General features: G+C 48.6%; 1 protein-coding gene across 1 annotated transcript in view; it reads right to left on the bottom strand.

Moving 5' to 3' along the window:
* Positions 1 to 15035, bottom strand: part of LOC105904609 (potassium voltage-gated channel subfamily B member 1-like) — a 44205-nt gene that overhangs the window by 28521 nt on the left and 649 nt on the right. Inside the window, exon 2 of the mRNA XM_012832520.3 lies at positions 13674 to 14359. Within this exon, the coding sequence (XP_012687974.1) occupies positions 13674 to 14228 (555 nt within the window). The 5' untranslated portion in view covers positions 14229 to 14359. The remainder of the gene's footprint in view (positions 1 to 13673; positions 14360 to 15035) is intronic.

A 15035-nucleotide genomic window follows, 5' to 3' on the forward strand; every position in this document is an offset into this window, starting at 1 on the left:
TACACCACTACGTGCTAATTTGGTGGAGCACACCCTGAGATTTGTTCACACTCCTCTAGGGAACATTTCTGTAATGGCTGCCACTAACGAGCGCCTGTAGTAATGAACTACAGAAGAGAGCTGATGCCAGATTAAAGGGACAGTTCACCCATTCGCCACTCTACTTCATGCCAACAAAACGATTTGTTTGGTTTTCTTTTTCTGTGGTTGGCAAAGGCGGCTGGACAGTCAATCCTTTTTTTCTTTTCTATGGGAGTGGATGGGACAATTTCTTTCTGGTCACTGACAATCTGTTGGGTAACTCATATGCTGCACTGACCAGTTAAGCGTATAGGAATGACCACTGACATGATGCAGATGGGAGGGCAATGGCAGAGTTGTTGTTATATTTGGATGAACTGTTCAGAATAAAAGAAACAGGAAAACCTAATAATGGAACAGCTTATCATGTCTAAGAGATATAAACCCGTTATATAATAAATCAGACATACATTATTGTTATGCAACTTCCGGGGCTGGATTGTTCTGGAAGGGCAAGTATGTGCCAAGGAGGATGTTTTTAACAATTTTTTTTTGCTGTGTCATCTATTCCATTATTTTCAAACCCCGCGTGTCTGTGAAATCAAATCACTCTCACATTTCCCGCACTAGCAGACACGCGCGCCAGCACAGTAGCTTTTAAATGCGCCACAGTGAGATTCACATGAAAGGGTTCCATCTCTACGTCTGCGCTGTGGAGAGCCACGGGTTGAGCTCTGCATAATATATACTGTCTCTGTGAGTTAATGTGTTTCTCCCCCCCCCCCCCCCCCCCCCTCCCTCTCTCTCTCGCTCTTTCCTCAGTGCTTTCCCTGCCACAGGCCACTGAGGAAACTCAGAGCAATCCGCTGTGGAACGTCTCGTGCTTCGTTCGTCGCCATGGTCACGGTTCTGTCGCAGCAATCAACAATGCCCCAAACTGCCAGGCTGGCTCTCTTCAGGGAACGGCCAGTGCTCCTCCTCTTGTCTTTCTCTCCAACTCTCTATCTCTATCCTTCTCTCTCCCTTTCTTGTACTCTTTAAGGTGTCACGCTAAAAAAACAAAAGCTACTGTTGCCTCTTCAGCAGAGATGGAGCAGGCTTTTATATACGCTATTTAGTTTAGACTGATGGTCTACCTCAGGGAAATCATGTGATTGTTCAGCAGCTCAACGCTCAGTGTGATCAAAAGATTTGGCTTCTGTCAGTGCAAATCAGTGAAGGCACAACCTGGATGCGTCTCTTCAAGTGTGTGGGTGTGTGTGTGTGTGTATATGTGTGTGTGTGTGTGTGCACATGCGTGTGTGTACGTGTGCCTACGTGGGAGACAATTTTAGACAGCCCAGGGGAGAGTGTGTCACAAGAAACAAGCACACCCGGATGAAGCCTCTCAGGTAGAGAACCTTTCCTGCCCCTCTGGGATGGCTGTGGTTCTTGTCACTGCCTCTTCCTAATTAGGACGGGCGGCACCTAGTGTAATGTTTACCATGGCTCCCCTGCACTGGCTCCCCAAATAGCCCTGTGCAGAGATAACAAGAGGAGTCCCCCCCCCCCCCCCTCACACACACACACACACACACACTCACACACACACACACACACACACACACACACACATGGAAACAACACCCAACAGCCACATCTACAGTTCCGTTCCTGTGCACCATGTCTATCACATGATAGTTCAGCGCATGGACAACACTGAGCAAGGCTTCAGGCTGAGCCTTCTGCTGTGGTCCATGGTCTATGCAGCAGAGGTCTCCTGTGGGCCTGGCTGTTGGGCTGTGGTGCTGTGGTGCTGTGGTGTGTGGGGCTGGGGTTAGGTGGTGTGTTGGTCTGTGGGGCTGTGGGGCTGTGGTGTGTGGGGCTGGGGTTAGGTGGTGTGTTGGGCTGGGGTTAGGTGGTGTGTTGGGTTAGGTGGTGTGTTGGGTTAGGTGGTGTGTTGGTCTGGGGTTAGGTGGTGTGTTGTGCTGGGGTTAGGTGGTGTGTGGGGCTGGGGTTAGGTGGTGTGTTGGTCTGGGGTTAGGTGGTGTGTTGGGCTGGGGTTAGGTGGTGTGTTGGTCTGGGGTTAGGTGGTGTGTTGGGTTAGGTGGTGTGTTGGTCTGGGGTTAGGTGGTGTGTTGGGCTGGGGTTAGGTGGTGTGTTGGGCTGGGGTTAGATGGTGTGTTGGGCTGGGGTTAGGTGGTGTGTTGGTCTGGGGTTAGGTGGTGTGTTGGGCTGGGGTTAGGTGGTGTGTGGGGCTGGGGTTAGGTGGTGTGTGGGGTTGGGGTTAGATGGTGTGTGGGGCTGTGGGGTTAGGTGGTGTGTGGGGCTGGGGTTAGGTGGTGTGTTGGTCTGGGGTTAGGTGGTGTGTTGGTTAGGTGGTGTGTTGGGTTAGGTGGTGTGTTGGGTTAGGTGGTGTGTTGGTCTGGGGTTAGGTGGTGTGTTGGTCTGGGGTTAGGTGGTGTGTTGGGTTAGGTGGTGTGTTGGGTTAGGTGGTGTTTTGGGCTGGGGTTAGGTGGTGTGTTGGGCTGGGGTTAGGTGGTGTGTTGGGCTGGGGTTTAGTGGTGTGTTGGGCTGGGGTTTAGTGGTGTGTGCACTCAGCATGAGTAGATTAGTCCTCTGAGGAGGTGCGCTGGGTGGGAGGCGCCATTGATTCAGAAATCCAGTTCAGCTCCCTCTGACTGATTTCCCCACTCCAGCCGGCTCGGCATCACATGGACAACACTGAGCAAGGCTTCAGGCTGAGCCTTCTGCTGTGGTCCATGGTCTATGCAGCAGAGGTCTCCTGTGGGCCTGGCTGTTGGGCTGTGGTGCTGTGGTGTGTTGGTCTGGGGTTAGGTGGTGTGTTGGTCTGTGGGGCTGTGGGGCTGTGGTGTGTTGTGCTGGGGTTAGTGGTGTGTTGGGTTAGGTGGTGTGTTGGGCTGGGGTTAGGTGGTGTGTGGGGCTGGGGTTAGGTGGTGTGTTGGGCTGGGGTTAGGTGGTGTGTTGGGCTGAGGTTAGGTGGTGTGTTGGGTTAGGTGGTGTGTTGGTCTGGGGTTAGGTGGTGTGTTGGGCTGGGGTTAGGTGGTGTGTTGGGCTGGGGTTAGGTGGTGTGTTGGGCTGGGGTTAGGTGGTGTGTGGGGTTGGGGTTAGATGGTGTGTGGGGCTGTGGGGCTGTGGGGTTAGGTGGTGTGTGGGGCTGGGGTTAGGTGGTGTGTTGGTCTGGGGTTAGGTGGTGTGTTGGGTTAGGTGGTGTGTTGGTCTGGGGTTAGGTGGTGTGTGGGGCTGGGGTTAGGTGGTGTGTTGGGCTGGGGTTAGGTGGTGTGTGGGGCTGGGGTTAGGTGGTGTGTTGGTCTGGGGTTAGGTGGTGTGTTGGGCTGGGGTTAGGTGGTGTGTTGGGCTGGGGTTAGGTGGTGTGTGGGGCTGGGGTTAGGTGGTGTGTGGGGCTGGGGTTAGGTGGTGTGTTGGGCTGGGGTTAGGTGGTGTGTTGGGCTGTGGGGCTGGGGTTAGGTGGTGTGTTGGGCTGGGGTTAGGTGGTGTGTGGGGCTGGGGTTAGGTGGTGTGTTGGGTTAGGTGGTGTGTTGGGCTGGGGTTAGGTGGTGTGTTGGGCTGGGGTTTAGTGGTGTGTGGGGCTGGGGTTTAGTGGTGTGTGGGGCTGGGGTTAGGTGGTGTGTGGGGCTGGGGTTAGGTGGTGTGTTGGGCTGGGGTTTAGTGGTGTGTGCACTCAGCATGAGTAGATTAGTCCTCTGAGGAGGTGCGCTGGGTGGGAGGCGCCATTGATTCAGAAATCCAGTTCAGCTCCCTCTGACTGATTTCCCCACTCCAGCCGGCTCGGCATCGCCTTGGAAACGTGCGCGCCATCTCTATGGCAACGGCAGCTCCATCTCGGGGGCTGTGTAGGTGAATGGGAAGTCAGCTGATCGATGGGACCCACACTCAGGCTCACCCCAACACCACCTGGAGGAGATCAGACCCGGGCAGTGGCCTCTGCAGGATCCTTTCTTGTCCACCCACACCACAAAGACACACACACACACATGCGCTGATAGTCGATATCAGCCTGAGAAAGCCATCACGATCATCCTTTAATTCCTCTAGCGGCAAGGCTTAGCGATAGTCTCTCAAAAGCCTCATTCTCTCCGCGGTTTTATTTAGCTTCACACTAATTAACGACCATCTCTTGTTGTTTTTCTTTCCTTTTTTCTCCCTGCGTGTCGAGGATGCATGTGTCTGTCCTCAAAATAGACACTGCACATCAAAACACGAGAGCCAGCATTTGCAGCGCTGCCTGCTCTCTCTCTCTCTCTCTCTCTCTCATTTGTCACGCGTGGCTGTGAGGTCCTTTCTCTCTGCTGCACGCCCTGGCAGCCTCATGCATAGTAATATGAGACGGCCTCCTGTGGCCTCCTCCCGCTCCGCTGAATTGGGCTGCTGGTGAAATAGCCGCTGTTGTTTGCCCAGTGTGCTGCCTCTTTGTTTGTTTAGCGCAGACACTAAAGAAAACTCCCCATCTGGATAGCAACAAGGCTGGTTTTATTTTTGTCACCTTCCCAGCAACCCACCCATCTGCCTCCGTGCCTGGTGTGACTCCACAGCACCTGTAAGACTGAGTGAAGCCAAAAGCAAAAGAGTCAATTGCCCACTAGTGCTTGTTTCACGCAGCTCATTTTCATTTCATGCAAAATACTTCTGGCTGAGAACTGATCGATTTGAAAGGCGTCTCCTGAGCAGGAGGAGGTTCGGCCCCTGCTGTGCCTCCACCTGCGTGTGACTGAGACTCCTGGCTGGGTCTTCTTCTTTCCCAGCGTCGGCTGTCAATCAAGGAGCTGACACAGGTGCTAGTGAATACAGCTTGCTTTCCCAATCATGTTAATCTGTGTGACGAACTCTCCTCATAGAATGGAACTCTCCTTATAGAATGGAACTCTCCTCATAGAATGGAACTATCCTTATAGAATGGAACTATCCTTATAGAATGGAACTCTCCTCATAGAATGGAACTCTCCTCATAGAATGAAACTGTATGTAAAACTGTGGTACTGTATATGCTCTCTCTTCCAAATGCACGAGATGACAGAAGAACATTCTTTAATGTAAAATAAATTCTTTAATAACTAATGAAATAGAGATCAAATGGATCAATCGACTCAAGTGTGGATGCGTGAGAGACACTAGATTAGCCCTTGCTCATCTAGGATCTCTCTCCACTTGAACCAGCTCTGAGGCCCGGACCCCCTCTCAGCCAGACGGCCGCTTTGCTTTCAGCCAGACCGCTGCTCTAAATAAAACGCTTCCGCTTGCTAGTCATTGCTTTACTTAATGCTTGAATTACTATAGCGCCATGCAGGTAGGTGACTCTGAACATTAGTTCAAGTGATCTTTTATTAATCAAACGGTTGTTGACTGGCTCGCGTGGAGAGCTCGCCGTTGTTGTACGCTGTCTCCACTTTCAGGTAATTACCTCGGGCAGGTTGGCAGTCAGGTGGCGGGAGCCATAAACCCTGAGGCAGGGCTGCCATGCGTTTTATTTGTGATTCCAGGCCCTCAGAATGGAGTTAATGGAGCGGTGGAGAGGAGAGGAGAGGAGACGGAGCGTCACGGAGCTGCAGGTCTCATGTGGCCGCGCTCGGCCGCCGCTGCAACCGTACACTGAGCGTGACCTTCATCGGCGGAGGTGGAGAACCCAGAGTGTGATGGAGGAGAGTGTGCCCAGCGCCGCGGCGGTGTCTATTAACCCCCGAACTGAACACTGCTGTTGCAGACCACTATTGACCTGCGAGAGAGAGAGAGCAGCCTCAGATGGCGGCAGCCCTCTCTCTCCACTGCACCGCAGCTCTGGTGCGTTTGAGGACTCGTCCTCGACGCTTTGGGAGGAAACGTGTCTTCTTGAGGTGCTGGATTAACCTTTGGGCTGTAATCTGGGCAGACAGAGCTGTCTCATGTCTCAGTGGTTGTCCTTTTAAAGCCCCATCTGAGCTTGAGCTCGCTGACAGACGGCCGCTATGACTCTATTGCTCCGCGTTGGTCTGCTCTTCAAGGAAAACAAAAACGTAAAATGAGATTATTCTATGCCCAGCGCTGGACAAAAGGAATGTACATCAGTAAGGTATGGGGGGTCTGTCGTCAGTGCTATGAGACGACTGCCATGAGAGGAAGGCCCTGAGCACTGGGTGTCCACTGTGTCTATGAATAATACATGGCGGCTGTTGGGTTGGTTCCAGTGACACAGGAACAGATGACAAGTGGGTTACATTCCGTGTGCTTCATGGAAAACAATAACGGAAAGCCTTTTTGTTTTGATTTGGGAGGTAATTATAAACAAATCTGCATTTAGATTCAAATGCAGTGAAACTCCTGTGGTCCTTTTGAACAATGTACATAGATTAAATACACATTTTTTTTAGACTCGTCTGACAACAAGATGGATAGGGATAATATAGGGAGGCAGGGGAAAACGCTCTTTCAGTGTCCAAGATGTCAAGCAGGAAATGGTGACATTATTCACCCGCAGACATGATGTGATTGGTCAAACATTGACTGATACTAAGACGAGGAACTGCTTCATTCTCTACAAACTGCGTTGCTCTTTTAAGGTCAGTTCAACGCACAAAGAACCAATACTTAGTATTAATCTTCTCTGCCCCATTTTTGTCTGTCTTTTTTTGTGTGTGACAGAGAATAAAGATAGTCCTAAGTGTGTGTGTGTGTGTGTGTGTGTGTGTGTGTGTGTGTGTGTGTGTGTGTGTGTGTGTGTGTCTGTGTGTGACAGAGAGTAAAGATAGTCCTAAGTGCACAACTGGGTCCTGTCCCACTCTCCTCCCCAACAGCTGTGCTCCCATTGGCTGCTGGGGATGATTGATGGCTCCAGCTCCAGGTGGCAGGGGCTCTGTGTGTAATGAGCGAGTGCTCTCAGGAGCTCACCCACAGCCTTCATAGCACTCTCTTCATGCTCAACCTTTCCCCTTTTAAACCATCAACTTAGGGGAGCCTGTGCCATCTCTGACCTTCACACACACACACACACACACCTGGGCCAGTGGTGATTACTGCCACCTGCCGACTAGTAATGGCGAGAGTAGGATATCCTCCTAGAATTTCAGTCAACATCAGCCTGCCACAACATCCCTAACACAGACGGTAAATCCTAGACAGGTATTGGGATGTCTGTCACCTCGCTGTCATGTGCTTACTTCCAACACCCTTTGCTCTGCAGCAAGTGTGTGTCACTGCCTCTCCGACTACAGTGATGTGTGATGTAAACATTTGTGCGAGCGAGAAAGGGAGAGCGAGAGAAAGAGGGAGAGACAGGGAAGCTTCCGCAGCGAGTTATGTGTGGCTGTGTTTGGGATGTGTGGCTGTGTTTGGGATGCGCTCATGTGTGTGCATAGCTCATGGGGCAGGAGAGTTGCTCACGTGACAGACTCGTGAGCCATGCGTGAGCCACGCGTGGTATCCTGTACTTCAGCTCCATCTGCCCCAGGCCTCCTCCCTTACCAGTAATGAGCCTATGGAGATCACCTGTCTCCTTGGCAACACAGAGCAAATGGAACGGGCTCCACTACCAGGTCCGCCCACTTCTGCGTGAAATTGAAGAGGTCAAGCAGCCCCAGGCAAACCGCTGTGTACACGGCACCTCACAACTCCACACAGTGTCCCTGTGGTCAAATTAGATCAGCTTTCAAGCCAAACAAAGGTCTTGATCTTTACTACCTCTTTATATTTCAGACAAATTCTGGCTTGCTTGAACATATTCAAGGTTGATTTGTACCAAATCACATGTAGGATATACCCTTATATATATACGGATAAGAACATGAGGGAAAGGGTGAACACATCTGATTTATCGACCACACATTCAGTAACCATCAAGACCACAGGTCACGACTTTAGCTTTCTGACAGAAAACATGTCAGTGCAATAACAACTGAGATGAACTGAGAACAAATCCATGTTTCGTTCACCTTCTCCTGTCAATACTGCCAGAAGGGTCATTTCCTCGTGACAGCGGTGAGGAATATCATGTTTTACTTATTAATAAGGGCGTCACATCCAGACCAGGAAAAAGGTCTAATGCTCAGAAGCCCAGCTTACCCAGAGGACTGGATTGAGAATAGAAACTCTGTCTCTCTGTTCTGAAATACCACCCCACAGCAAGAGCATTTCTAGTACACTCTGAGAGAAAAAAAATACAATATATGGAAATGTATTCTTTCCTAAAAGAAGAACTACACGTCAATTCTTCTTTTGGACAAAATGTGTCAAGGGACAGTCTGTTAAAAGTCTGTGAAAGCTTCTGATATATCTTTTCCCACTCTGGATTAAAGGGGCCTTTAAAGCGTGGAAAGAAATCATTCAGGCTTAGCAAATGTGACAACAAGGAGCAAATTCTGGCAGCATCACAAACAACTTAATCCTTATTTCAGTGCACTACTGAGAGTGAAAGATTTGAAGTATTGACTAGTTTTTGATCTAACGGCAGTTTTTAGCAACTCTGGCCTACATGCACCTGCAGTTGGCATTAGTGCATTGATGTGATCAATAATATCAAAGACATGCTAAAGCTCAATCAATACTAGACCATTTCTGTGCATGAAACCAGATCCTCAGTGGTTTTACTCGTATGCAAATGAACATTTTTAATTAAATTACTTTAATTACTTTTTTAATTAAAAGATTAAGATTGGCTGTATCAACCGTGTATATCTTCAGATGATTGGCGGGTTCATATTTCCCCAGAGATGACTGGGGGGGATCTATATATTCACCTGGAGGTCACACAGGCACCACATAGGCACCACATTGCATACTGTTGGGATGGAATAAATAATCTTCACATTTCATTGTATATTGTGATTCCAGATTAAAAAGCCATTTGGGTTCTGATGAATCAGTACGGGAAAGTGCAAGATAGAGAGAATGTGTGCATGAAGGTAAGAGAGTGACAGCCTGAGAGAGAGAGAGAGAGAGAGAGAGAGAGGGACAGAGAGAGGGAGGGAGAGAGAGAGAGAGGGAGAGAGAGAGAGAGAGTTAGAGAGGGAAAGAGGGAGGGAGAGAGAGAGTTAGAGAGGGAGGGAGAGAGAGTTAGAGAGGGAGAGAAAGAGAGAGAGGGAGAGAGCGAGTTAGAGAGGGAGAGAGGGAGGGAGAGAGAGAGTTAGAGAGGGAGAGAAAGAGAGGGAGAGAGAGAGAGAGAGTTAGAGAGGGAGAGAGGGAGGGAGAGAGAGAGTTAGAGAGGGAGGGAGAGAGAGAGTTAGAGAGCGAGAGAAAGAGAGGGAGAGAGAGAGAGAGAGTTAGAGAGGGAGAGAGGGAGGGAGAGAGAGAGTTAGAGAGAGAGAGGGAGAGAGAGAGAGAGAGTTAGAGAGAGAGAGAGAGGGAGAAAGAGAGAGAGAGAGCCTTTCCCAGCTCTTCCACAGCCCCTCCCTTCATCCATCTGCCAGTGCAGCTCCCCTCTCTGTGATATATATGCATAGAATCAGTCTGGCAGAGGAAGCAGCACTGGGCAGTAGAGTTATCGCTATTAGAAAGGCACTTCAGCTAAACAGCACATAGCAACATGCACATGCAGCACTCACTGCGTGTGCACACACACACACACACACACACACACACACACACACACACACACACACACACACAGACACAGACACAGACACACACACACACAGACACACACACACACACACACACACACACACACTCACACACACTTGGGATGGCCATAGCCAGCCAGGTATCCATTCTCTGCTCCCCTGTCTCAGTGACTGTGTTGGGTTAGAACATGGGGAGTATCTGGAGTATGGTTGCAGAGTGGAGCGTCAGCCCAGCAGGGACATGCCTGAGAGTCCCCAAAGCGAAAGCCTGCTAATGCACTTTAACACGCCCTTGTCCTCGCTTCACCCAGCTTGCCTTACATCTTCTAATGGTATTGTCATTGATTTCTCCAAAACGACTCGGAAGTTGCAGGGCTGCGAAAAGAAAATATATTCTCATCGAGATGATGACTTTTTCTTAACATTGCATGTGCTGACAACATGATTCTACGGACAGTTCCTAGGGGGCATGTCACGACTAACAGTTTTTTTTGGACACGAGTGGCTGATTGGTATTGATCTGATTGGGCGGTGAATAGCTTAAACACACATGATTGGCAGCTAAGTGTGGAGTGTTAGCATACCGAGGCCGGGCTGAGAGTGTTTAAGCATCGCTCTCGTCAGCTGACTAGCCCTGTCTGCGCCAGCCATGCAGTGGTTTTAGGTTCCAGCACTTGACTTTGAGAGGACAGAGAAAAGGCTTGACTTATTTCTATTGTGGATTTCTTCCACTGACATGAAATGTGTAAGATGTCTGTGACTGGAGCTAATCGCACTTATAAGACACTGTTTAGAAAATTGTGTGCGAGTGTGTGTGTGTGCGCGTGTGTGTGAAGTGGGGTGATAGTTGATAGGTGTGTGTGTGTGTGTGTGTGTGTGTGTGTGTGTGTGCGCTTCCTTTTTATGCTGCTATGATAGATGAATATGACACAGTATCCAAGAAGAGTGCTTGATCCCTCTGCGGCAACTGAAAATGTAAAATCAATTGCACTTCTAGCACTCCATAGTGTCACCGGAGTGTGAGTGTACTCACCGAGGCTTGTTAGTTTGCTGAACGCACACACACACACACACACACACACACACACACACACACACACACACACACACACACACACACACACACACACAGACACACAGACACACAGACACACACACACACACACACACACACCCAGGCTTGTTAGTTTGCTGAATGCAGCACATTAGAGGAGTATGCGGCTGAATGGACTTTATATTAGCCTAATGTAATGGTCCTGTGATCCTGGCCAATTGGAAGCAGCAGGTCTCCACCCTTAAAGAAAAAGCTGACGTCTCCATTCTTTAAGAAACAACTGAAGTCTAACGGAATGGTTGCTGAGGCCGCTTTAGCTTGGCGGGGTTCATTCAAAACCAGCAGAGCAAAGCAGATGTCTGTGCTATTTGTTAAGACCTAACCATTACACACGTCATATAAAAGTGATCATTTATAATTGATGAATGTATAGTCTTAGATGTTAGTTTGGGTGTCCAAGTGTGACATGTTTTTCATTGCTGAATAATTGAAGATGACCAGCATATTATACTGGAAAAATGCAACACTACAACCTCACATCGCTGAGCCCAACCTCACGGCTGTACACACAGTGTACAAGTAGGTAGATGGTGTGATGGTGAAAAATCAGCCCCTTTCTGAGGTCCCTGCCTCCCTGGGATGTATTTTTGGGGAGGTGATAACTCTGGAGGCGAGGGCATGGGGTGACATCTGGAGTTATGGATATGCCAGATTGCACCTTCCTTTGCCTGGCATAAAGTCAAGCATTATTAATGTGCAATTAAAAATGCATTGGTGCTAAAATATGAATGGGATGGAATCTGTGTATGGGAGAAACCTATTCTGGCGATGCCACCCTTCAATTAAGGCACAGGAAAAAAAACAAGCTGCCGGCCATCGGCAGCCTTTAAAACAAACAGTGACACTTTTATTGTTCCTCCGTGCGATTGAGCCAAGAAAACATGGCGCTGGGGTCCTATTAGTCACCTGAATGGCCGGAAGGAGAGCCGTGGTGCTGGCAGGCAGTGGTCCCGCTGTCCTATACCATAATGATACCTCCCCTGCTTTCACAGCCTCACCTCTCCACACCTCTTAAAGTTGAGAATATACACCAACGCCAACGCCAACACCAACGCCAACGCCAACACCAACGCCAACACCAACACCAACGCCAACACCAACGCCAACGCCAACGCCAACGCCAACGCCAACGCCAACGCCAACGCCAACGCCAACACTAAATGTTTAGGGGCTGAGATGTTCCTTTTTTCCACCGAGGGGGTGGTGCCACATAAGGAGATGTTCATCCTGTTGTTTTTTTTTTTTAATCCCCGGAACAACAACATGCTTCTAATTACACAGCGAGAGTGCTGATCGAATCACAAGTTTAGCTGGGATTCATGTAACCCCGAACAGCCCTTGGCGCGCAAGTAACACCCCGACAGATTGCGCCCGCCTGTGAGAGAATGTCTTGAGTCACACAGGCTGTGTGGGGGAATGAGGAGAGGAGAGGAGAGAGAGGCCACGTTGGAAATGACTTTGGGAGAGAACATATGGCCGTGCACAGGGAAAAACAAGAGGTTTGGTTACGTGTGTAAAACATGCTCATGTTAGATTACGGAGAAGCCCGAGGAGGGTCTCATCCATCACTGATGATATCTCAAGCTCCATCTCATGCTCTCTCTCCCTTTCTCCTCTCTCTTTCTCCTCTCCCCCTTTCTCCCTCTCTCATCTTGCCTTGTTCTTCTGCTTCTCTCTCTTCTCTCACTGTCACTGTCAAACACTTCTGCTGTATGAGTGCGTGTGTGAAGGTCTGTTTTGCTCTCTCTCTCTCTCTCTCTTCTCTTTCTTTCTCTCTCTCTCTCTTTCTCTCTCCTTCCTCTCTGAGTCATGGAAGGTCCTCAGTTCAAGTATTTGATTGCATTGCGGTTCATTGTTTAAACAGCTCGTGATTTGTGATGGCGCCTCCCTTGCTGAGAGACAATCTTACTGCTTCTTGAATTGTCAGACACTTCATTTCTCAATGGTCCCACATTTCCAGCCACTCTTATGATTGTTTACTTTTGCAGTTATTCCAGTGTCTCCTATGAGATCTTAGTTCATTATGTAGAATCCTCTTCACTTATGTAAATGCATCAGTGACCCACTGCATTTAGTAGCCTACTCTAGAATGCATCTTGACCCACTGCATTTAGTAGCCTACTCTAGAATGCATCTTGCCCCATTGCATTTAGTAGGCTACTGTAGAATGCATCTTGACCCACTGCATTTATACTGCATAAATTCTGACTGATTCTACTACTTGCTTTAGTGCTGCTGTACAAAGGCAGAGGTGAGCTATTTGATAGATTCACCTCGGCCTCCAGTGGGGAGATCGGAGGTCAACTTATCACCGCCACCCTCCCTGTCTCGTACTTCTGAGTGGGAGACTTTTCCAGGCAGTAGCCTGCCTCGCTCACAAACTAGTATCAGGGCACCCACTCCGACAAGGTTAAATGTCATGCACGGTCGCATGATGTTGACGTGCAAGGGATAGAACACTGTCGTAAATGTTGCGAAAACATCACTATTTTTGTGTGCAGACGCCCCGTGCCGCGCCCGCAAGATGCCGCCCTGGCCGACTGCCCATGTCACCCATACCTATATCATACCTAGGTCACTCAGCGAAATGGCTATTGACACTGATACCAGCTGTACAATCCTGAGAGCACAGCAGTTGATTCAGATTGATGTTGCTTGGTGATAAATATGTATGTGCTTATACAAACCATACTGCATGAAAATAGCAATTCTTCCTTAATCATTTATAAACTTATTAAACCAATATTACAAAATGATACTGTAGGCTATTCTGTTGCGAACTCCACAGGCCTATATATTTGGGGTCCTATTATTCACATTCACCTCTCTGTATCAACCTGGTGCAGGGCCACAAACGACTCGAACTGGGACAGATTGGAATCAGTTCATGTATCAATTAGCCTATCCCCATCCAATTATCCAATTATCCATGATCCAATGGAGCCTAGTTTGATGTCAGAAAATCTATAGGCATGTCTGTACCCGATGCTTACCTTTGCTGCAAGTGATGAGCCTGGCTTCTCTAAGAGGTCCCAAAGTTTCCTCCGCTTTTCAGAGCAGCATGTGTTGTCAAATTCATCGCCATCACTGACCCTCAGGGTCTCCGCTTCTCGCTTGAGCTCCTCGTTCATCTGTTCTTTTTTCTGATGGTACCGTGCTTGGCAACAAGACTCCAGGTAGATTTCGTCAATCCCCCAAAAGTCTAGTTCCTGGCTGAAAGACAAAGCGCACATCTCCTCCATCATGTGTAACTTCCCCGTGCGGTAGAAGTTAAGAATTGACGTGAAAGCCCCGGGGTGTCTGTCGAAAAAGTACTCGTTGTCATCCAGACTGTAGTCGTCGCATATTTCCACTATTGAATCGTGCGTGTTGCAGTCTCGCAGTTTTCCTAATCGCGTACGGGGTAATCTGTCTAGAGTTCTCCATAACACTTCGTGTAGGAGTCCCCCTACATTCAGTCTCACCCGACGAGCATTTGCTTTGCTCCGGATGATTTCCACCGGCTCCGGCGGCAGTGAGGAGGTCGAGCGGGAGCCAGCTTTATTCATCCTCACTTCAGTTCGGTTCTTAAATGAGAATGATTAAGGCTAGGGATATTCTTCTCTGGGTCCACGGGACACAACTCCGACCAAGTTTTAGCAGCGCCTACATTTGGGTTTGTTTTCATTCACACTTGCACCTGCGGAACGAAAGGGAGAAAAGAGCATAATTTACACTTGATAGTGGGGATAGTGGATATTCATGAGATAAACGATTATCAGCGAACATCTCACACGCATTCTTAAGTCGTTTAATCCAATTAATAGATCTGCTCTAAGAAGCATAGCGGCTTTTCATCCCATTGACTAACTGAATGAGGAAGCAGTGATACAAAACACTCTTCCTGTCTCGAGTGCTGTCCAGCGACACAGTGCTGAAACCACCTCTCTTTCTGCCCATCAATTCACCCCCTGTCAAACTGTTCCTACCATAAAGTTATTGAATGTAATTTAAAACGCTTTGGCATTTTAGCCATTCGATTGGTATATCAAATTACTCTTTTTATCAACTCAACCTCTCCAGAGACATGATTAATCCAAAGTGTCAGCAGGTCTGAAATGCAGCATGCATTCAGCTACTAATGCAAACGCCAAATTTGACAAACACACATAGCAACAATATGGAACAATTAGTTACAGTGGTCACATGCTACCGTAGTTAAGTTTAATATATAAAATCATGAGTGTACCATGTGCAGCATTTGCTTTCGTCTGGGATGCATTCTTGTCCTCATAACACATTATATGTGGAAGATAGAGAAAATATTTCTGTCTGACCTATGCAAACTGATGGACGAAAATCCCCTCTTAATGGTT

This window comes from Clupea harengus, chromosome 5 (genome assembly GCF_900700415.2).
Source record: "Clupea harengus chromosome 5, Ch_v2.0.2, whole genome shotgun sequence".
Taxonomy (NCBI): domain Eukaryota; kingdom Metazoa; phylum Chordata; class Actinopteri; order Clupeiformes; family Clupeidae; genus Clupea; species Clupea harengus.